At 38.9% G+C, this 23,996-nt stretch overlaps 2 protein-coding genes across 3 annotated transcripts; both read left to right on the forward strand.

Annotated features, from left to right (window-relative positions):
• Positions 1-6,629: 6,629 nt before the first annotated feature.
• Positions 6,630-11,692, forward strand: PSB29 (photosystem II reaction center PSB29 protein). Its single transcript, XM_087331191.1, has 5 exons — positions 6,630-6,981; positions 8,340-8,607; positions 10,483-10,696; positions 11,046-11,161; positions 11,251-11,692. Exons 1-5 carry the CDS (start codon positions 6,693-6,695, stop codon positions 11,330-11,332), a joined length of 969 nt encoding a protein of 322 aa, XP_087187317.1. The 5' UTR covers positions 6,630-6,692; the 3' UTR covers positions 11,333-11,692.
• A 4,164-nt stretch (positions 11,693-15,856) lies between these two features.
• LOC147854809 (uncharacterized) lies at positions 15,857-21,730 on the forward strand. 2 transcript variants are annotated; one of them, XM_087331712.1, is made up of 17 exons: positions 15,857-15,885; positions 16,002-16,109; positions 16,224-16,273; positions 16,382-16,471; positions 16,763-16,846; positions 16,939-16,995; positions 17,079-17,167; positions 17,400-17,530; positions 17,657-17,790; positions 17,891-18,018; positions 18,128-18,179; positions 18,269-18,410; positions 18,510-18,700; positions 18,929-19,103; positions 19,207-20,077; positions 20,374-20,695; positions 21,295-21,730. In XM_087331712.1, exons 1-17 carry the CDS (start codon positions 15,862-15,864, stop codon positions 21,599-21,601), a joined length of 2,955 nt encoding a protein of 984 aa, XP_087187838.1. In that variant the 5' UTR covers positions 15,857-15,861; the 3' UTR covers positions 21,602-21,730. The 2 variants fall into 2 exon arrangements, with proteins under 2 accessions (XP_087187838.1, XP_087187837.1); XM_087331711.1 differs by lacking the exons at positions 15,857-15,885; positions 16,002-16,109; positions 16,224-16,273; positions 16,382-16,471 and having other exon boundaries at positions 16,744-16,846; positions 17,084-17,167.
• The last annotated feature ends 2,266 nt before the right edge of the window (positions 21,731-23,996 follow it).

Here is a 23,996-nt window from a genome sequence, read left to right on the forward strand (position 1 = left end):
AATATTGAACAATAGATATCCATGGTTGTAAGTTTGAACACATGTCTTCTAATAATGAAAATCTACGAGCCATCATATGCTTAGATAAGTTCAATACTCTAGCTCCCCCCAAGCGCTTAGGAGTTGCTAGATGATTCCATGCAACCCAAGTGATTCCCATCTTATCCCTTTTCTTCCACAACAAATATCGAAGAGGTTGCAAAATAGAATGCAAAGCCTTCTTTGTCCACGACAACAATGACAAGTAATATAATATCATAGGTTCCATAATACATTGTACAACCTTCAAACGTACATGAAATGGCCAAGATTGTGATTTCCAATACATGAACTTATCCCTCAACGTACTAGACATCCATTCAATCAATTGACCATTTGTAACATTCATTCGTAATGGATAGCCCAAGTGTCGAAAAATAGAGCCTTTCTTCACCACGGATCCTTGCCATCCTAAACATTCCAAATCCCTTTTAGTACATGATATGAGACTAGACTTCCTCCAATTAATATGTAATCCGGAAGCCAATGCAAATTGGTTCCATACAAGCATCCCCTTCTCAAGATTCTCTCGTGAGGCTTGTAAAAACATGAAAGAATCATCAGCCAAAGCTTGTGCAACTAGTTGCCCTCCAGACGAAAGGTGTAGACCCACAATATCACCATTTGTTGCAAGCCTTGATAGCATCACTAAAAAGGGATGAGTAACAATAACGGGCTAATAGGGCATCCTTGACGAACGGATCTTGTAAGGGAAATATCTGATGTAACTCCTCCATTGAGCATGACTCAAGACACCACATCTTGTCCTAATAAAACTATGAGGCGAGACATACGAGGTCCAAAGCCCATTGTCCACCTCATCCTCAGTGAAATCCGCATCCAATTCATGACTAATGAGGTCATGCACAATACATCCAACCACATCATAAAACTCATGACGAGCTCTACTCGCCACATTTGTCATTAACAATTGTGGGTCAATCAACTCCTTAAAGTAATGAACACATATGTCAATTATTTTAGCAGGATCCACTATCCATTCATCACCTTGCTTCACATCTACCACATTAGATCGAGTATAAGTAGGATGTAACGCTTGGAAAAACAAATGGGATTGACATTGATTATCTATGAGTCCATCCCTCAATTGTCGCATCTTCCCATAACGATAACTTTGGCATTGCAACTGAGAAATAATAACATGCAATTGACTTTGGATATTCATTCTCTCTCTCTTTCTCTCATAATTAGCTTGCCCTATTGGTAAGTTGTTATACTACAAGTCACTATGTCTTGGGTTTGAAACCCAATTTTACTCACCTCTCTATTATATACTCCATACATATCGCTTAATTCATTAAATGCCACTGTGGAATGTAGGGGTTAAACCCATGACCACCTGGTCTCCATTGGGCAACCTTACCAACTGAGCGCTCTCTCTCTCTCTCTCTTGTTGTAATATAGAACACTCTCTAGTTCCCTTTTCGGTTTGGTCCCAACCTTGGGATGATTGTAAACTTGTATCTCTTTCTTACGATCAAAATCACATTTCTTGTCCCAATTCTCTTCATCCCAACCATGTTTCCTTGCATTTCAAGACCCCCATATTTTAGGGGCACAACAGAAGGGTATGACTAGTATGACAAGAAGGATATGATATAAGATGGAGTCAAAGACATAGTGCAATCAGCAAAGAGCTTACACTACTTTACAATCGGAAAGAGCTTACTTGGGATCTCCTCTTAAAGCTTCACCTACTCTTGTAATATCTATATCTTCTTGATCTACTTGCCGAAAAACCACTCTATGTAATGGAGTCAAGTCTTATTACTCATAGTATTTGTTTCTATTTCATAAGCCCTTTTGTACTTCATCTTTTTTATATCTACGACTACATTATATTATTTCCGATAAATCTACAATATGGTACGATTCGTAACCAAACAAGGTGTTAGGTTTTTTGGCTCGATGCATGAAGTTACAGAATTTGGGAGCAACATCGATGAATCTTCACACTACCACATTGGAAACTTCAGCATTGGGAAGAACTCTTGCGAGGATTGTGGCGAAATTTTAGGATCTCAATTTTGATTATCGAGCAAAAAGTTATGAGTTAGTGTGTAAATTTCAGAATGATGGAGTCGAACTGGCCACACCAACCAAAACAGACATCTTTTCCACCAGACGGTGAATGACAAAGGAGGAAAAAAATGCACCCTATCCTCCCTGAACTCTCTTTTCCCTTATTTTTTACATCCCTCCCCCTTAACACATCTTATGTGTTGAGGGGTTTCGTGATTGGAACCGTAACACACCACCTCGACAAATTGAGGTGAGGGCCTTCTCAAATGGTAGAGAAGCCGCCCATGACTCAAGGTGCGAGTCATAGGCTTGTAGCGAGTGTACCCTTGCCAAGGCACACACGTTTCCCAGCTCACATGAGTACACTTGACTTGCATGCGAAACTAGGCTAAATCCTAGATAGCCCCACCTACGTGTGAAACCTCCTCTTGGTGCTTAAGACGCGGGGTGCGTGAACATACGTCAAATGTGGGGGATGGAATCTCCGATGTGTATTCAATAACCTTATAAATAAATATAAGGTAATAATGTATGAGATGCATCATACATGAGAGAATAAATGTATATTAATGAGTTGCATTATTCCTACTCAGAAAATCGGACAACCACTATGGTCATCCACGTTGAATTATTGAGCAGGGCTATGGAGCCACATGACATTTAATTAGGATTCAATCGTGATCTCCTATTTAAGTTGGACAATAGGTAGTTGGGCGGCATGTTTAGCAGGTCCAAATTCTGCACTAAGTTAATTAATTATTCACACATTCGAGCAACACCATGTTAGCTAGGGTTTTTGTAATCAAGGATCTCTTTGAATATATTAAATGTTTCCAACTCTGAGTCTCTCTACTATCGTTAGATCTTAATATTTCAGATTACTGCATGTTCAACAGACAACCATGTTACCTATGAAATGTGTCTTCTCAAAGACATGAGACAACAACACCACATGGCCACCACCATGCACGTGTCCCTGAGATCTTCAGCCTCATGATCTTGAGGCCCTCCATCCCACACAGTAGAACCCCACAGAGCCACACCTTCGTCGGGGGATATATGGGGTCCTTGCAAATCTCTAAAAGGAGGGTGGAGTGACTTCTCAACATTAGTAGCCAAAGCTTAATCTTTATTGATTGATGGGTCTAAGCCAATGGATTAGACCCCATGACTTTATAGGTCTCTCCTCAATTCGCTCGGGTTCGAAATCCACTCGTTGCTTGACGCCCCCCCATCAATGCTCCATCTCCCCCTTACCATTGCTTGTGTTCCTGTTTTGACTTGACCTTTACACGTCCAACCATCGCCTTGAAGCTCGTTCACATGCCCCTCAACTTTTGCACTATCTCACTTACATCTGAATCTGAGGTCCCAGATTCAATATCGGAGTTAAGTTCTAAGTCCTATGCACTTGAGGAAATGATCCCCACATGCTCTAACCTAAACCCTAAACCCTAAACCCTTCAAACTACTTCAAGTAAGCTTTCACCCCATGTCTACCATCGAACATGAAATCATTATTCATATTCCAATAGTGTTGCAAACCCGAATATTGTAAAAATTGGAACAATATCTCTAGCTCTTTATTTGGACCATTTTGAACATATTGAGCAAATACCCATTGTTGAGGCCTCAAATAACAATGGGTTAACATATTTGCCACCACCTTGCATTTGACTTGCATACATTTCCACACCTCTTCTGCTTTAGGTGATAGCCAAGATAATGATACCATTGCATGATGATACAATATATTTGCCGTGACCTGTAGCAAGTGTATAACATCCTTTAACTGTCAATCCACACATGGTGCACCATTTGTTTTCATTGGCAAAGATCCATGCATCACTGCTTGCTCAACCTTTTGTCTGAGCCATCATTATTCCATAGGCCAATCCATGGGCACATCTCCATGACCCATGGAATAATGGTGACAATCTTTTGTCCAAGCCATCATTATTCCATAGCCCAATCCATGGGCACATCTCCATGCTTGCTCAACTTTAATTTGTATTATGTCAATGGCTACCATCTAGTCTCAAAGAAGATGCTTTTACCCATACGATATTAAATGCCTCTTCCTTTTTGCCTTCCATAGTCTTCTTGGAGGTCAATTGCTTCTTTAGAGGCCAATTTCATATTGATCTCATCACCTTTGTTCCTTTTTTGAATTTGTGTCATCACCAAATTAGTTGTTCCTACATCATTTGTATATATGGTGTTCTCATTCCCTAACAGGTAGTTGATGTGCGTGTTTGAGAGTTTCCACGAATTGAACATGTTGAACTTCCACAACTCAAGTGTTTAATGACTTTATTCTCGAGGTTACGCGTTCAAATGTGACCAAGACTAAACAACATGAAACTTGATGCTTTGAAGTATGAATATCCCTTTTTAGGAAGGAGTCACACATCAAGAATACCTTTGTACATAGGTCCCATGAGTCATTATTGGCCTCTCTATGGACGTCCAAAATATCTATCTACCTATCTGTCTTTGGCATGATTGGTGGTTGTGGCCTCACCCTACAAAGCATCACACTTTCCAACACCGCTTGTTATGGCCATTGACTTTGCTTGGCTTAACACTCTCAAACTTTATTTGATGCTTGACATCTTTGCTTAAATCTCCTCAATAACAAGTGCAAAACTTTTGTAAGCTTTGATATTGTTTCAATGACTGACTACATGGACACAAGAGGATGAACAAACATACATTCATCACAATGGAGAAGATATATAATTATATTATAGTAGTACATCATTGAAGCATGATTATAAGGAAGGGTTGGATGTAGTGGGAACTTTGCATCATGAGCAAACAAAGTGATGACAAGACTAATTCTCCTTAAGGTTTGTTTTTTAATGCAATTGGACATTAGTCTCAATAGCTACCCCATCTAACATTTTAAATTCAATACCACAACTATTGGATTAATGTAAAATGTTGTTAGGAAACAATTAAAAAGAAATCATACTTAGCAAAATGGAAGAGGTATTTATTGTATGATGTAAATGAATGATAAGTTATTCAGATTATCAATTGTAAGAATAAATATTACAAGTATTATTTGTACAAATATAAACAAGTAGCACAATACCACTAGCTATATGATTTCTTAATAGTATATTGCATCTAATGCACTAATTAAGATGTTGACGATGTAGTAAAAATCAATTTCTAAATAGTTTATGCTGTTCCGAGAGCTTGGATGAAATGGTTAGTAATGGGACAATCCTTTCAATATTAGTTTTTGACGATGAAAACCCTAATATTGAAGGGCATGGAGTTCATAAAAATCAAGCATTTTGTCAAACATGTCATGAACATGATATGCATCTTATCAAATAGTGAATTGGAAATATGGTTGAGCACTGCCATGCAATCCTAATAAACATCCCTAGAATTTATGAATATAAATGTGTCAATATTTGTGGCCAAGTTATAGATTTCAGTTCATCTCCCTTCCCCCATTCTGTGTGTTTCCTTTCCTTGTCTTGCAATGTTGTTGTCACGAAATGTTCTTCTAAATTGGCCAACCATGGCATGATCACAAAATTGATGTTCTTTGATGAAAAGGGGCAATGGTTAGTAAGCAAAATAATCACAAGAGACATACCACTAGTTGGCGTTACCAAGTCATGTACACGATTGCATTCACATCATTTGGATATCAAAATTCCCCACAATCCAAAAATGCACTTCTATTAGGATAATATAATAGACTATATTATGAGAGGTGTAACACTTAGTCGTGGAGACTAGATATAGTGGGTTCTACAAAAAGCAATAATTTTGTGTTGGAGGGGTGTGCAAGGGTGGTTTAAAGTTGAGCTTGGCAACGATTTAAGAGATGTCAAACTTGAAACTTATCCAACTCAATAATAGTTCAAGGCATGCAACTCAGTAGCGTGTTGATTGTGGGCCACATAAAGGTTATCAATGCTCGAGTGGAGGCGACGAACGAGGCGCCACCATGTGGACACACGACAGAAGGGTTTCCCACCACACCATATATCATATATGTAGATTTAGAGATGGACATGTTTAACAAAAATATGATACCTTTGAGTTGAGGGATGGGATGGGATCATTACTAGTAGGAATCAACAATGGTTCGGTTCGGTTTGGCCTTTGTCCAGACCAAACCAATTAAGCCTTAATCGATGAAGCTGTAACCATTTCGGCCCAAAACGGTTCGGTTCGGCTTGAGCCTTGTAAAAACCGAGCTAAAACCAGCTTCATCGGTTTTGAAACTGGAACTGAGCCCGGTTCCAAACCGGTTTGTCTAAACCGATGAAGAAGTTGTAACCATTTCGGACCAAAACGGTTCGGTTCGGCTTGAGCCTTGTAAAACCGAGCTAAAACCGGTTTGTGAAGGTCAAGCCTAAACCGAGCCAACTGGTTTACAGCGGCTCGGTTTAGGCTTGAGCCGAGCCGTTGCATACTGCTAATGGGTGGGTCTGCATAAAATCATATCACATGATGATGATGATGATGATGATGATGATGATGATGATGAGTGGATAAGGCAAAGCTCAATCATCCTACCCTCTCTCTCTCTGTTTCTCTCTCTCTGTGTTTCTGTGGAAGGGGCAAAGAAATTACCCATGAGAATGGCCGCCTTATCTTCTTCTTACTCTGTTTCTCCTTCTCCTTCTCCATCCTCTTGCCCTTCCTCCTCTTCTTCTTCTTCTTCCGCCGCCCCTGCGATTCTCGACACCGCTCGCTGGACCTTCTTGTCTCGATCCCTGAGAGGGGCATCCTCTAAGCTCCGAACCCCCACCAATGGTAACAACAGTGACGGCCTTCTGCTTCTCAGGTCGACCTCTCTACGTTCCCGGATTCATGCCGTTTCCACCCACAAGCCGTTCAGATGCGTCGCCGTCTCCAATGATGGTCAGTCCCTATTTCTATTACTAAGAGTTTTCGTTGGTTGGATTTAGGGTTAGGAAGGAAGTGACTAATTATAGCAAGGACAATGCATGAATGCCATGAATAACTGATTTTCTGGTCAGGTCTAGATTACAGAAGAAGGGTCTAGTCGTGATGAGAATGATATGCTTATATGCTTATATGCATTGGTTAACTATACTAAGAGTTTTCGTTGGTTGGATTTAGGGTTAGGAAGGAAGTGACTAATTATGGCAAGGGCAATGCATAAATGCCATGAATAACTGATTTTTATGGTCAGGTCTAGATTACAGAAGAAGGGTCTAGTCGTGATGAGAATGATATGCTTATATGCTTATATGCATTGGTTAACTGATTTCGAAGTTAGGGTGACGTGTAATCTTTAATTGAAGAAGGATATGCTTTCAATAAGGACAATGCTATGTTTTGGATGATTGCTATTATGGTTATGGTTAGGATTACTCCCTAAAAGAAGAAGGATCTGGTTGGAATGTTTGCATAACGGATTTGAGGGTGAGGGAAAGGAGAAGGATCTGATTGTAATGTTTATGTAATGGGTTTGAAGGTTAGGGAAAGAAGAAGGAATTTGTTGTATGAAAAGGAGAATGCTTGCATACTTTGACTATCTGGTTTTGGAGTTAGGGTTAAAGGTTAATCCTTAAAGAAGAAGGATCTGGTTATAAGAAGGAAAATGCTTTTATGACTTGGATAACTAGCTTCAGGGTATCTTTAAACGATGAAGGATATGGTTATGATAAGGCAATGCTTGTATCCGCAGGATATCTGATTTTAAGGTCAGGGTGTGGATTAGGGTTAGAAAAGAAGGATCTGGATGGATATGAGAAGGACGATGACTTGGATAACTGCTCTTAAGAATTTTTAAGAGAAGTAGATAGTTCTGATGAAGACATTGCTTGTATGCCCTGGAGAATTGCTCAGGGTTAGGATCAAGATGCAGATCAGGGTTAGGGGAGAAGAAGCTGGTTAGAAGGACAGTGACTTCAATAACAGGTTTTTTAAAGGAAGGATATAGTCATGAGAAAAACAATACTTGTATGCGCTGAATAATTGCATTTAGGGTGTAGATTACAGTTAGGGCCAGTGAAGAAGGTTCGGTTTATGAGAAGGACAATGCTTCTATATGTTGGGTATGGCTAGGGTTCACATTAATATTTAGAAGAAGAAGGGTTTTGGTTATGATAAGGAAATGCTTGTGTATGATGACACAGTTTGTGTGAATTGGTTAACAGATTTTAAGCTTGGGGTTTGGGTTAAGGTTAGTATTTAAAAGAATGCTTTGGTATCTATCAGGTGTAATCCTTGATCTATTTATTTCGCTGCAGATGTACCAACTGTGTCTGATACCAAATCAGCCTTTCTTACTAAATTCCGGAAACCGATTCCCAGCATTTATAACAATGTAATTCAAGAGCTCATTGTGCAGCAACACTTGATGCGATACAACAGAACCTATAAATATGATGCGGTTTTCGCCTTGGGTTTCGTGACCGTTTATGATCAACTTATGGACGGATACCCAATATTGCAGGATCGAGAAGCAATATTTAATGCATATATCGAGGCTCTCAAAGAAGATCCTAAGGCATACAGGTATAGATATGTCTTAGGTCTTACTTTTTATATTCATCACTAAGAATTTCTGTTTGTTGTGTGGATTAGAGATGGTATCCTTATTTAAGGGGATTTATGCAGCGATTAAGATTCTAAACAATAACCCATTGAAAATGAAGTGGCTAACATGTGAAAAAAGCTAGAAGTTTGCATATTTACCTGTTGGGTATCTGTACCAATATCCTGATCAGGAATTTTGAACGATTTTGGAGAGCAATAAAGGTTCACATTTTTTTGAGCAGGAGCCACAGATGGGTCTGATATAACTTATTTATGCTTTGATAGATTGAAAATGATTTACACATTGTCACATGTTGAGGAATATAAGTTGCGTGGCATGTGTAATTTTTGGAATACTAGATGTAGGCAAGTTTGGTTCAAATTTACATTTGATTTTAAAATGAAGTCTTTTGAGTTCCCCTAAGCCACTGGGAAATAATATGTTGTGTTCTCTTCATCTTTAAACGAGAGAGGCAAGACCCATTGTAAAAATATGGGATCTGATGAAACCATCATGGTTTTATGTGTGAGCTTATGGATTGTATTGTCCAATAAATGTCAAGTATCCAAGGTGTTCAGGTTTCTAAAGTGTTGGGAATCAGAGATCTGTACGTTCATAGATGGGAATGGTGTTGTGTCATGTATGTTGCATCCATTACCAAAAAGAAGTGTATAAGATGCCGATTTATAGATGAATGAAACTTGAGGAGAGCTAAGCTTAAGGTGACCTCATTGACTTAAAATTTTTTAAGGCTGAATGTTGTACATGTCCTTGCCATTATAGAAGGCCAGAAAAGAATGCAAGAAAAGGTTTGCGGACCAAAATCATCAGCAATTTGATGCTTTCTCAGGCCACATGTATCTTTGTGTGAATAAAATTGAGGTACATTTTCTCTGATCTGTATGACTAGAGGAAATATATTTTCTCTTACCATACAATGGAGCTTATTTCCCGGATCAAAGAAAGATAAAATAAGATAATAGAGATGCTTAACCATGAAAAGGTCGAGAACTGTCTTTTACTGTGCAAGAATCACTAGAGAGACAATTCCAGAGGAAGATGATATTATGAAGCATACTGTCATTTCTCCTCTTCTTACCAAAGAGCAGAAGTCATCTAGCCAAGTTCGTGTCAACTTCATTGAGGCCTATGTGTTCGAAAACTTCAATGATGCTGAGTTGAGCAGCTCAATGATCATGAGAAATAGGGGGGAGCTTTGAAAGAATTTAGAGCTTCCACTCAAAATTTGACACTATCTGCATTCTAGTTATGCTTGTTTACTTCCAAATTTGTCATACAAAGATTGAAAGTCTACTCATATTTTGGCTTGATTCTAGATTATTGAGCTGTGAACTTCCTTATTTTTCCTTTGCCTACACATGAGACATTTTATCTTGTTACAAGCTAAGAAATAAAGTATGGAGCGGCATTAGATTTGATAATATCATAATTTCCTTGGTTTTTTAAGTTTTCTTGTGATGTTTTGTGTGGATGTGAAGTCAGAAACTATACACTTTCATACTTTTCTCGTATGTTTGGCATATGCAAAACACAACTCTATCTCCAACATTTACTTTTAAACTTTTTCGAGCATTGTTTTCTGGAACGAGGAACCTCCTTTGAGTATTAGGTTTGTTACATCCATGAAGCTTTTTATCCATTTGTAAAATGATTGTTTTTCATCTCGATGATGGATTAGTAACACAATAATTTTTGTATACTCGAATATGATTATTGAGATACGAAACTTTTCTAGAATTTCTCCATGCAGCTGTGCCATATTTTGTAATTGGTTGCCATTGAATATCTACTCAAGTGTTGTGTCATTGATGTTGCTTTAATGGTTTGTGTAGGAACGATGCAAAAAAACTAGAGGAGTGGGCGAGTTCAAAAACTTCTGAGACGATTGTTTCCTTTGCATCTGGTGATGGGGAGGTGGAGTGCATCCTCAAAGAAATTTCTCAGAGGGCAGCCGAAGGAAAATTTCACTACAGTCGTTTCTTTGCAATTGGACTATTTAGGTTGCTTGAAAGAGCAAATGCCACTGATCCATCAGTCTTGGAGAAGGTAATGGGTGTATTATACTTATTTCTCATCATTGCTGTTGCCATTATGGTTGTGCCTTTGTAAATGAAGAAGTAATGATACTAAAAGAAATAATATTACCCCTCAGTTTTCAAATATTACCAGAATAGCCCTCGATGTTTCGAAATTATGCAAATGCTTCTTAGTTTTAATTAGGCAAAAGGTGCAAAAGTTGGTTTTTTCCCTCAAAAGTAATTTTACAAGCGTCTTATGAAATAAAACTCATAAGATGATCAGTTAGTTCTTTGATTTGTAAACTTGAAGACAAATCTGAGAAAGGTTTTACCAAAGTCCATAAGATGATGGTTATCTTGACATTTATGAATAACAGCTTTCAAAAGAACTAAATGTAAGTAAGTTGAGCGTTGATCGAGACCTCGATGTGTATCGCAACTTGCTGTCAAAATTAGTCCAGGCTAAAGAGCTCCTTAAGGAATATATTGACAGGTAAGGAAGTCGTGATGGTATCTGTTTTCTATGTAATGATATTTGTTTGAGACAGATATGAGCTAAATTCTTGCTCTTCATTGAAACAGGGAAAAGAAGAAACAAGCGGAGAGGGAGGCAAACTCCAAGCCTAGTGAGGCCGTTGCAAAAATGGTGTCAATCGATCTTTGAATTGAGATGTTTTGCAAGTGCATAAAATGTAAACATTACATATAATATATGCCGGAGGTGGGAAATGGTTGTACATGCTTTTTACTGAAGTTTTTACCTGGAGGTAAGAAGTGAAAGAAAGCTACTGAGTTCAATGACAAAGTCTTTCATTAAGTACTTTGATGCTGTATATCTCTCTTAGTTGAATTCTTTTAAATTTCCTTTGTAACATGATATTAAAAAAACGTTGTGTATTTGCAAAGGCTTTGTTTCCAAGGCGATTAATACATGACAAATGAAAAAAAACCCTGTTAACTCTTGTACTTTTTTGGATGATCAATAAGACCTCATGAAACAGATAATTGGAATGTTTTCCAGATGTGTTGGATCAATATTGCAAATGTCATTTTCATAGCTTCTATCGGTATTGTTTCTGATTGCAATGTAAATGTTGGTACCATGGATAACTTCTATCATCCCTGTTGCTTATATCATCTCCATGGTGGTTAGTCGAGTAATAATGCAGAGATAAGAACAAGGAATACCGCTCAGAATATGTCTCGAGGAATATCAGATTTATCCATCCACAACGGAAGTCCATGTTTTGGTTCACTTGTATTAAGTCATTCACATGCATTCTCCAATCGGATGCATTATCAGGGCCTTGCATTGGAATACATAACACTCTTAATTCTATTGCAGTATAGGATGTGTTAGCAGCTATGTGATGATATAGTTAATTGGTTTGTGATGCTTTGAAAGGAAACAAATCCTGGCATAACTGAGAAATCAGAGTGAGGTTTGGATTTCTTTACAATTGAATGTGTTCTGACAAAATTGTGACACTTAGATTAGCGTAATGACATTGTTGTAGACGTTAAAAAGCAAGAATATTTCTCATCATTCTTCATGGATATGCAACACATGCTTATGGACTATGTACATATGTGTACGATGCAACATTTTCCAAAGAACTCGGCGCATCATTTAGGTTTGCAAAATCACAAGGGGAAAGAAATTACTGAATCTTGAAGTGTCAAACTAGTGTTGCACCCTGTATTGCCCCCACTACTTACATATCCGTAGTTCTCTGCATATCTTTAGGAATAATTAAACGATATCATTTTCTCGTCTCATCCTTTGATATGAGTCATATTCTCTTGTGAAGGTTGCACATTTATTTCTCGAAATGTCAGGGCTACTCCAACACTCGTGTAATTGCATTTTCCATAACCAATTGCACATCTAATGGTAGGTTGAAATGGCTAACTAAAATGCCACTGGCTTCATGTGGCGCAAAGAGAAATTTCAAAGGGATATCCAATAAATTGTAAATTATGCAATGAATCGTGAACACTAAATTCAGTAATGTGAATGAAGGCCTAAACCAATAATACATGTATGTCAATGCGAAATCAATCTAAAACCAAGCATGTGTCAACATGTCAGAACCATGCATAATGAATTTGGGCATGTTAATTGAAATTGATGTTTGTTCATTTCAAACTTTCTCTCAATAGCATTGATGAATGCATGTTTTTGAGGGAATTGTAAATGTGAAGAAGATGGGATACATGATTAAAGTGATGGATGAGGGAAATATTGGAGACTCCACAAGATCTATTTTATGTAGTTTATGATTAATGAACCTTTCATCTAGGTTCTCTATTTGATGTGTTGTCCTTGTTTTGATATGTGATGGTTCCTAGTCATTAAGCACTAATCCCTTGTGGCGCATTCTTGCATGCCTTGGGGGCATTTCCACAACCCCACATATATACCAAAGAGTTATTTTGGCAGCCGAGAGAGAGAGAGATCAGGACCCAACAATTTCCGCATGAAAACGTAATAATAAACACATGAGTGTTTGAAGAAACCGCGAATGGTTTGTTTGCCAAGCATATTTAATTTACAACAATTCCAAGAGTCCCATTCATCAAAGTCTAGAGCCTAGGAGTGTGTGTGTGTGTTGTATTGATGATTTCTTTTAATGTTTGTTTATGTTTATTGTTTTGTTTGTTTATTGTTTGGTTTGTTTGTTTGTTTGGGTTCACGTGATGAGAAGGGGTGGCCATGGCGCAAGCAAGCAACTTGTGACGTTTCTTTTGATTGCCACTCTCTCTCTCTCTCTCTCTCTCTCTCTCTCTCTCTCTCTCCATGCATGCACACAAAAGAACGTGTGTTTTGTCTGTGTATGTGTCAGGGTCTCTCTCTGTCTGTTTGTCTTTCTCTTGTCTTGTTTCTCTTGTCTTGTTTGTTGGTTGCACCACCTGATCCACAACCAACCAACCAACAAAACAAACAACATTGAGATTCATGAGGGAGAGAGGCATTCTTCTTCCTTCCCTCTCTTCATTTGTCACCCCCACACTCACACACATACACGTACACATGCACATGCACATACACATACACATATCTTGAGCTTCCATTGATTGATTGGTTCCTTGCAAACCATTAGTATGTCGGACTATCCTCTCCCTCCTCCCCCTTCTCCTATTTTCGAGGAGAGGACACCCACCCCGAATGATGCTCCCGCGCGTTTCTCCAATGTCATGCCTCCGTCGTCGACAACAACACCGAGCGATGCTACACGACGTTTCTCTAGCACCAGGCGCTTGCAAAGCTTCAGGTTTGAAGATGCTAATAATTGTGTGTGTGAGAGAGACAGAGAGATGAGAGAGATGAGAGAGAAGGGAGATGAGATTTTGAACCATGCATGGGGATCGAGGCCGCGGAGAGTATCTAACTTAAAGAACATTCCCTCATGTTTATGTCTTTTGATGCTATGAATGTAAAGCATTGAGCCAACAACTCGAAAGAGAAAAAATAAAAAATCATAAATTTTACATCCATAGTATGCTTGAAGGTAGTTCCAAGGTAGATATGGAACCAAAAGTTCAGACACTAGATTAGATTGAGGTCAATCCAAAGGAAGAGCAAGCGAAAGAGAGAAAACGGGTTTAGGTAAGTTCGTAAGAGTTGTCTGAGTAAAAAGAAAAATAGTCGCACATTCTACAACTTTTGTATACCCCCAAAATCATCTAGCAACCAAATTCAGAAATAGGCGGGTCTCGAATTATGGAGGTCTCTTCAAGATGGATACATATAGTATTAAGTAGAATCCGTAAGTAGCCTAAGGCATCCATTTAATGAAATAGAGAAGCCTAGTCACCTACATATATAAATAAGGTATTTATACCGAGATTTTGATTGAAAATACAACCTAGATTGGAGATGAGGTCGAACCTGTCATGATGTTCAAACTTGTCTTTTCTAAATCTTATGACTTTGATGCCATGGTTTGAAATGTCATGTTACCAAGTGTTGAGAAGGCCAAAATGAACGATGTACCCAAAATAACAACCATAATTTGGTAATGGAAATGTTAGCTTAAAAGCTAAAGAGAACGAAAAAATAGTGCAAAATCCTGGAGGTGGATACAAACATTCGATGACAACTTGTAGGCAATAAAGACATCGAGACGATGAATGTTTTCAAAAAACTTAGAACATAAACTCATTTGTATACTTAATAACTCTAGGAAGATATAATACAAAGAAACCATGATGATGTTTGGTTGATGGACAGATGCCCCGGAAACAACACAAGGTTAGTAGACGGGTGGAGTTCTCCGGAGAGATCAACAGGAAGAGTGGAAGTGTTGTTACCAACGTTTGAAGGCATCGAGGTGCAAAGTGGCGAGATTGCCAAGTCATTATTGGTATCGGCCACAGGCCAATGTTCTACCACAACTTCTAGCCTCCCAGTTGAGGAATCAGATACTGTGGACGATAACGCACAAGGCTTTGTCTCAAATCAACCTAGTACGGGACATGGTGCCACTAGTGATGTCCTTGTGGATGGCACCACGGGAAAAAAGGCTCCCTATTGCTTCAATTGGTTCTCTATGTCATTTCTCGTAAAGTTTGTCACCAGTTGCATTTGGCCTATCCCCGAGTGGTCCGCTTCTGGCAAGAGAATCACCGTTAGCAAGGTCTCTCTCTCTCTCTCTCTCTCAAAAGATGTTAATATTTCTTTCTTTCTTTCTTTCTCTCTCTCTCTTTCTCTCTCACCCACCATCACATGTGCTTCCCTCGGCTTCAAAGACCTCTCTATTCTGGATTGACTTATGATAGAGATCTTTCAAAGACAAAAGTTATAATAGATCTAACTTGAGAATCTCACATGTGCCAAAAACCAGATTCCTTCGTCTCTTTTTATCTTATTTACTGAGTAATATTCATTATATGCCGATTTGTTGTTCTCAAAGACGAGACAACACCTAAGATGTAATCTCTTGTTTGGTCTTATAAGCCATTTTGGCCTCTTAAAAGACGTTAATATTTCTTTCTTTCTCTCTCTCTCTCTCTTAGAGCCATTGACTTAATAGTGTAGGTGCAGAGTTCGAATCTTTGTTAGAGTACATTAACAAATTATTAATAACCAGTTGTCTCATGGGCCAAATTTGGTCTTAGAAGACTGTTAATATATCTTTCTTTCTTTTCTTTCTGTTCTCTCTCACACACACATTCATATGTTTTTGTCACATGGAATGCCATGGTGGAAGCATGGTAGTTTGTGTTTCACAACAATAAGCTTTAGTTATTGGGCTGCATTTCATTCTCATTATCATGTGCTGGAATGGAAGAATGAGACCTCAATTTTCAGCTCTGTTCTGTATGTGTAGGATGTTCTATCAATATACCATGAATCCTTCCTCTATGGCAAGGTTCCACTCTCGACCAAAGTGAGAACGAGCCTCCGAGGACCTTTTTTGGGCAGAATTTTACTGGTGGTAATGCATATCGACACCGAAAACTGATATATGCAGCTTATATGTTTTTTTATCAATCAATGTTCGGTTATAATGTTTTGAGACATGATGCAACTCCGATTCTTCTTAATGCAGCTAGAATGCATTGCAGGCTTGCTGTTGCTAGCACTCTATGTGCGCACGACGTGAGTTTTCTTGTTCTGAAACATGTCCTATATTAATTTCACCATTTTGAATGTGTTTGCCTTTTTTTTTTCTAAATGTTTTTGTTTGTGCATCCTTAATTCGCGAAGATATGCGAGCAACACACCACATTGGATCACGGTTGTTCAATTCTCCTGCAGCTTCTTCTTTCTACTAGATTATCTCATTAAACTTTACAGGCAAGTCGATAAATTCTAGTATGAGCTCGTCATTTTGTCTCTAAACTACATCTGATTAGTAATATCATTTGGCAGTATTTACTAACTAAAGATAGTTGTAAAACATGGATATCCGTGCATATCAAAGATACTAACCTCTTTTTAGTTTCAACAATTTGATTAGACATTGGAAAACATTTAATTACTGGAAATGCATACATCAGTGGTTGTCCATTAAATCTATCATTAATTTTCTTTTACATCTAAAACAGATTGGATTTACCTTTCATTCTATGTCTATTTATTAATCAGTGCCCCGGTGCGGCTGTATTATGCCTTATCTCTCAATGGGATTGTGGATCTAATAAGCACACTTCCAATCTATTTCATACTTAGGTGATTGGAATCATGCTTATATCAATGAATAATGCTCTCCAAATAAATTATGTCTGTAAAATATGACTTGACGACATTGCTGTATGGAACAGTGGTGTGATGGAGGATGCGGCAATACCCCAAGTGTTTTTGGTATTTCGAGTTCTCAGGTTTGTGTCAAAGCTCAAATGTTGCAATAACCATATCCAGAAATCATGTCAGTACAGATTGAGAGCGTAGTGATGTTGGACAGGGCAGTTCCATTGTTATCATCTTGGGCACTTCCGGGTGGAGCTGTCGGCCAAGAAATCTTTATGATGATTGCTTACTGCCTTGGAATCTGTGAGCAAATGAATTGAGTTTTTAATGATTACTAATTGTGGTATTATCACATTCTCTTTTCCTCTCACGTTCGGTCAAGTGAACCTCCTCGATCGCATAGTGGATTGTATTGATCTAGTGTATCAACTTTCGGTTGCATATGCCTTCAAGACTCTAATTTTTGTTTTATAGACAATTAGCACCATGTTAATGCTACTTTGGGTATTAAAATTGTCTTTCTTTGTTTCTTCAGTTGTGCTAGCAGCAGGGGTGTTGCAATGGGTTGAGTGGCGTGCGACCCCAAAACATGTGCAAGAATCAGAGAGTTGCCTTCCATATGGATGTCTAAGTTTCTATGATGCCTTCTACTTCGTGATTGTCACGGTAAATGATCTGCATTTCTCTCCTTGTTCTCATAAGTCAGAATATCTCACTTTGCCCCCAAATCTGCATATATACTGGATCCAGCTAACAAATAGTCTTAATATGTCATGGTTATCAAGTGGGCAGGTCTTCACTGTGGGGTATGGTGACATTACATTGAAAACAGAATGGGGTCGTTGTGTTACAATTCTCATAATTTTAGCTGCTGTCGTATATATCCCTGTAGAAATAAACAAGATACTGGATCTGGCATCTAGAAGGTAAATCTGGTTGCTCATGCCTACCATATTTTAGGTAAAGTCTCAATCTCTCCTTGCTCCATTTCTAACCAAAAAGACATGTATCTGAACTTTTTTGCAGGCCTTATGGTGGGAAATATGCTGCACAAAAAGTTGTCGGGTCTCGTTTCATAATTGTTAGCGGGAATCTATCTTATAGAGCTGTAGAGGACTTTCTTTCAGAGATTTATCATCCATCACATGCTGAAGGTCAGCTTATATTATCTAATGAATGCTACATTCGTTATTGACTTTGTTACATTGACGATTAGTTCTTCCACACGTTTAAACTATAATACATGCGTAATCTTATTTGCAGATATGCGAGCTTTTCCTCTCCGAATGGTCATAATGGCTCCTTTTAAGCCCTCGTAAGGATTGAACATAAAAATGTTTGCAGGATGTCCATCATCTCTCTGTGTGCATTATTTTGTTGGTAATTTGTCACCCTTTGTTGCAGGTTTGAGCTAAAAGTTTTGTTAACAGAGTACAAAGGTCGTGTTGACTTCATTGAGGGCACACCCCTTAAGGACTTGGACCTTGCACGCGTGAGTGCTAACATTGCATCAGCATTTTTCTTGATGGCAGATCACCTGGCACAGGTTCGGCTTTCTTCAAAAGCCTGATATGTATTTAGTAATTGGGAGTCTTATAATCTATAAAATGCTCTTATGTTTGGATTATATTCCAACAAAGCTCAGGATCCAGTCGCCGAGGATGCTGCACAAATCATGCGTACATTGTCGGTGCATAGATTTTGTGGCTCAAAGGTGCGGCTGATAGTGGAAATGTTGAAGCCAGAGAATCAAGATAATCCCATATGGGATGATGTTGATGGTGGGATTGAAATTGTATGCCCAGAAGCGATCCGGTACCAACTTCTGGCTCGAAGGTGACTCCGTAGTCATGTTTTTTCCTCAATCAGATTTCTTTGTTGTGTTGTAGTGTTCGGCAACGTAAAATTGGTCATGCAATCGATATGAACATAAAGAGGAAAAATATGAGGGATGGTATACATAGAAACTATTTGGACAATTAATAAAACAATTTTAAGTCTGCTAATTGATCATAAGATAGGCAACTCCAAATTCTCTTACCAGAGGATTGTGTGTTTTGTCAGCTGTGAAGTCAAAGGTATCTCTACTCTGGTTATAAACCTTTTCAAGTCTGGGCTTAAGGTATGCAGTCCTATGCCTGGTCATTGGATGGAAAAATATTGCCATGGACAGCAGCAAGAGATATATCCAGTAATCTTACCAGCCTGCTTCCACCAGAAAGGATTAACATTTGAGGAGGTATGCTCTATTTGTTAACTTTTACAAACATGCACAAAACTTCTTCTTCCTATATGCATGCACCAGAGATCAGTTCAACATGGATGCTGCTGATTTCTGTTAGGTTGTGGAGATTGTCTACAGCAAATTTAAGATAATTCTCTTTGGCCTTGATATCTCCATCGATGTCACAAATGGCACACGAGAGGTCATACTCTTTCCCCACAAACGTCGAGTTCAACCTACTGACATTGGTTTCGTGATTGCGGAGGATCTTGCTGTCGCGGAAAAGGTTTCCAAATACGGAAAGGAAACTCTACATGCTTGGTATGAGAAGCTTTACCAATGGGCATTCAAAGCTCCGTATCGTCGAGATGGCACGATGATCAATAGATCAGTGACGAAAAGTCACGAGATTCATCAACTTGGCAAGGAGTCGACAACTTCAAAATCTCAATACTTAAGCATGAGGCAAGGATCGGGAATAATGAGTTCCGGTCATAGAGTAGACCTACAGATGCAACTACAAGAAATCGTGTGCGCTTCGACGAGCAATGCTCAAGAAAAGCTGCAAGCCCCGCACCAAGGATATGAGGAGCCATCTGGTGAGGTAAACAAGGTTTATTCTTTACAAGAGGCAGTGGACCTTATAACACAATGGCCGCCTTCGAAACCTGAAAGGCCAGATTATCCGGTCTTGGAGAAGAGGGCAGAGAGCATTAAGAAAAACTTGGAAGAGAGGACGTTGCAGCTTGTGAAATTGACCAAGCCTCATGTGCTGGTGTGCATACAAGGGAAATGGCCTGCCAATCTATTCTGTTTTGTGGCACATTTGAGGGTGCCATCTCTACCGAACCCACCCATAGTCATACTTCATCCTCACAATCCTAGCATTGCCGACTGGGGTTGTGTCGGCATGTTCGAGGAGGTCTATCATGTCCAGGGTTCACCATTTTATGAGATTGATCTTGTGCGTGCGGGAGTACTACAAGCAGGTATGTCATTTTAGGGTTTAGGATCCATGGTTCTCAATATTACACACTTAAATAACACTTAACCTTGTACAAGCAGGTATGTCATTTTAGGGTTTAGGATCCACGGTTCTCAATATTACACATTTAATAACACTTAACCTTTGCACATCCATGTTTTTGAAGTTCAGAGGTTTTCTTGATGCACTTAACTCCATGGAGCCATGTGGCCATGGAAGTCATAGGAACTATGGTGTATGTTTTCTTTTTTGTTTATGGGAATTTGCTGATATATCTATCTATGCGCTTTTATACGACAGAGAAAGTCGTTGTATTGTCGCCGAGTGGTAAGAGCGATGGGAATAAAAATATCACAAGTGAAGACAAGGACATAGAAATTGATATAGACAATGTCCTAGTTACTGCCACTATTGAAAGATTGCTACATCCAGTGCAGCCGGGCCGAATCATAGTTGAACTTCATCAAGAGACTGAAATTCACTACTTGAGGCCCAAGCTTCGGATTAATCCCCGCCGCTTTGACCCATTTCTCTACAATCGGAACCGGACAGCCACATTCTTGTATGCACCAGCCTTTGTTGAAGGCAAAGGCTTTTGCTCAGCATCTCTCACCTTCTTGCTGTAAGTTAATTTTGCTTCCATTTGTGTGAGTGAGAGAGAGTGTGTGTATTTGTATTTGTATGTATGTATACATATACACGTAATTTATTTCTCGTAAAAAAAACACCGTTGTGCCAAACCTTTTCGCACATATTTACCAGGATATCTGTCAATTCATAAAAATGATGAGCATCACCCTCACACATGTTTTTTGAGTATCAAACTACCCATCAAATTTAATTAGACTAAACCAAAGGTAATTTTCTCCGCAACTAATTCAGTTCTCATTAGGGATAAGGTAGGTTGGTCCTCATTAATCCCATTAATATGCCTAACTAAGAATCGATAAACCCCCATGAAAATAAAGGGGAGGCAATTTGGTCATACCAAAAAACCTGATAGGATGTTCTAGTAATTTGTGAAAGGTGATGGGGGTCTATGTTAATGATCTTCGGAAATTGGCGAAAGTTTGCAAAAGAGTTACTAGGGACATGCCAATGTTTCTTCCTTCTTTCCCCTAAAATGAAGAGTGAGAAATCCTAACCTCACTCTTAGTAACATGAATGATGACACAATGAATTTTGAACTTTTTTTTTCTGTATGTGTGTGTGTGTGTTTAGGTATTCATTGTTCTTCAACCGGAACACGGTGACAATAACTGAGAAGCTGATATGCGGTGGCAATGCTGAAGTGGTGGAGACAGCTGATGGCCAGGAAGTGGTGGGGGCAAGGTTGGAACAAGTCCCACTGCCCAAGTCATATGAAGGGAAGAGATTCCAAGAGCTATTTCTCGGGATGCTGAGAAATCAACAATGGCTCGTATTAGGGCTATACCGCACTAGCACCATGACTATACCTTACGTATATACGAACCCACCCCAATCTGAGATCCTCCTTCCCGGAGACCTTGTTTATGTGTTGCAATGAGCTATCACTATTTATTACCTTCAATCGTGTCTCTCTCACACATCTCACACATCTCGATAACAATCCGGGCAAATGGTATTATAAAAGTCTTGTTGTTGTACAAAGCTTTATTTAATGAAGAATTCATAGGCTGAGAAGAAATCATTTGCAATTTTACATATATGTCTCTATCTTCTCCTCCCACCTTTTTTTGTCATGATGGGTAAATGTATTCATGACTATGGTATCAAAAATCACAAAACATTTACATTACTAACAAATAAATTGAAAATATTGTGGCATGACAAGGATCCATATCGTCCTTGGTATCAAGAACTACATGTGCTATGTTGTTGAACTACTAGTGAAACAAACCTCTCAAAATGGATGATATGATTGCACTATAGAAATGACAACCAAAGATGAATACATTCTGGATAGTTCAATTATGGTATTAGAACTTGAGGGTTGGTGATCCTTCATTGAGCTCATGGGGATCACATTCGAATTGATAAGAGTTGTACGTCGAGGATAAGAGCTAAATCAACAAATGAAAGCATGATGGGTAGCACGCTTCCAACAGAGAAGTTGGACATGCACAACTACACATCTTGGGAGTACAAGATGCACTAGTACCTGGTTGGGTAGGGTTACTACAGTTATACCTAGGGTGCTCAAGAAATAGCCTCCAATCTCATAAACCTTGACTATACGACATCACATTAACGTGTTTGTTGAGTAATGTACTGCTTGGAAACATGTGTGCAAGATCACATGTTTAGCTATATCCGGTACACAAAGGCCCCAAAGGAAGTTTGGAAAATTTTGAAGAAACTTTTCGTAGTTTCAACCATGGGTCAAAAGCTTCAACTCTAGCAAGACTTGAACAATATTTGGTAGAGGGATATGTCCATGACGAACTATACCTTCAAGATCAAGGACTTTTGTGATTCACTTGATTGCATCAACTTCACGATCGACCACAACAAGATGGTACAAATTTGCCTCATTGGCCTCGCACATTAGTATGAAACTTTTCCAACCGGCATAACAACAAGGGAGAACCCCTCAAATTTTATTGGATTGCAATCCATATTGATGGTTGAGAAAAACTATCTACAATAAAAAAATGCAATATCTTATGGGTAGATGCTATACACAACAAAGACAGCCAGATTAGGTTCATGGTCGTGTTAATTGGAGGAGAGTTGGCCAAGGAAGAGGTGGATAAGGTCCACAAGAATTTAATTCCCAAGAGCAAGAAGGTGGAAGAAATCGACGAAATTCCACCAACCCACATCAACCAAGCAAAACTAGCAAATAAAGTGTTGGTATTGCAAAAATCGTGGCCACTTCGAAGCAAAGTGTGAGAAGAACAAGAATGAGTCAGAAGCCTTGCCCTAGCAACAAACAGACTATGTTTCTTTGACTAGTAGAGATAACAAAGGGCTAATTTTTGTCATGTGACACTAGGAGTAAACCTGACATCGAGCACTTCCCTACAACCTAATGATATCTAGTTGGTTGACTCAAGAGCCTCAAATCACATGATGAGATATCATGAATGGTTCATGAACCTACGGGATCCCAAGAAAACTATCTAGCTAGAGACCAATGATGATTCCATACACACAATTGAGCACATTCGGGATGTGGTCTTTAACCATCATCATAACAAAGGCTACATCAAGGACGTATTGCATGTCCCAATCATCACAAAGAATTTGGTCTCAGTTGGCCAAATTGTTGAGCAAGGAATGGAAGTATGACTCAACCATGGAGGTTGGTTCATCACGGACAAGGATCGGTATATCACTAGTGCAAGAAGAGAAGGTCACATGTTTATCCTCGACACAACAAGGTCGAAACCAACATTGACACACACAGTAAACACAACAAATATCTAGTTGTGGTATAAGAGATTTGGCCATGTAAACCTCCATAAACTCCAATCAATATAGTAAAAAGGAGTTGTGCATAGCTTGTAGCAATTTACTCTAAAAAATCTCGACTATGCATTCATTCCTAAATGACAGGATTCATGTGAGTAAAGGCTTGTTGAACTTCATCCACTTGAACATATGGGGCCTAGCTTTGAATGAGAGATTGGGTGGGTGTATGTATTTCGTTACTTTCATCGATGATTATTAGTAGCATACCTAGATATGTCTGATGAAGACAAGGAAACTTGTGGCATAGACTATAATGAGGAAACTTTTGCCTCAATGGCAAAAATGAATGTCAGGATGACAATAATTGTGCTCGCAACAATGCACGAGTACTACTTGTGTTAAATGGTATGAAGAATGCGCTCTTCCAAAGTGAGCTCAAGGAGGTTTACATGATGCAACCATCTCGATGTGGTTTGGCGATCAAAGAAGCTGCTCTATAGGTTGTCCGGTTGCATATGAAGTAG

Source organism: Azolla caroliniana, unplaced genomic scaffold, assembly GCF_043228905.1.
Source record: "Azolla caroliniana isolate FFs.n. ecotype wild unplaced genomic scaffold, voAzoCaro1.0.p SCAF_15, whole genome shotgun sequence".
Classification (NCBI taxonomy): Eukaryota; Viridiplantae; Streptophyta; class Polypodiopsida; order Salviniales; family Salviniaceae; genus Azolla; species Azolla caroliniana.

Bases quoted from the DNA above. Each gene is read 5' to 3' on its own strand.
- PSB29 (XM_087331191.1), top strand. From the start codon at position 6,693: ATGAGAATGGCCGCCTTATCTTCTTCTTACTCTGTTTCTCCTTCTCCT. The intron at 6,982-8,339 runs GTCAGTCCCTAT...ATTTCGCTGCAG, and splicing joins CGTCGCCGTCTCCAATGATG to ATGTACCAACTGTGTCTGAT. The intron at 8,608-10,482 runs GTATAGATATGT...TGGTTTGTGTAG, and splicing joins GAAGATCCTAAGGCATACAG to GAACGATGCAAAAAAACTAG.
- LOC147854809 (XM_087331712.1), top strand. From the start codon at position 15,862: ATGGAATGCCATGGTGGAAGCATG. The intron at 18,701-18,928 runs GTGACTCCGTAG...GTGTTTTGTCAG, and splicing joins TACCAACTTCTGGCTCGAAG to CTGTGAAGTCAAAGGTATCT. The intron at 19,104-19,206 runs GTATGCTCTATT...GATTTCTGTTAG, and splicing joins AAGGATTAACATTTGAGGAG to GTTGTGGAGATTGTCTACAG.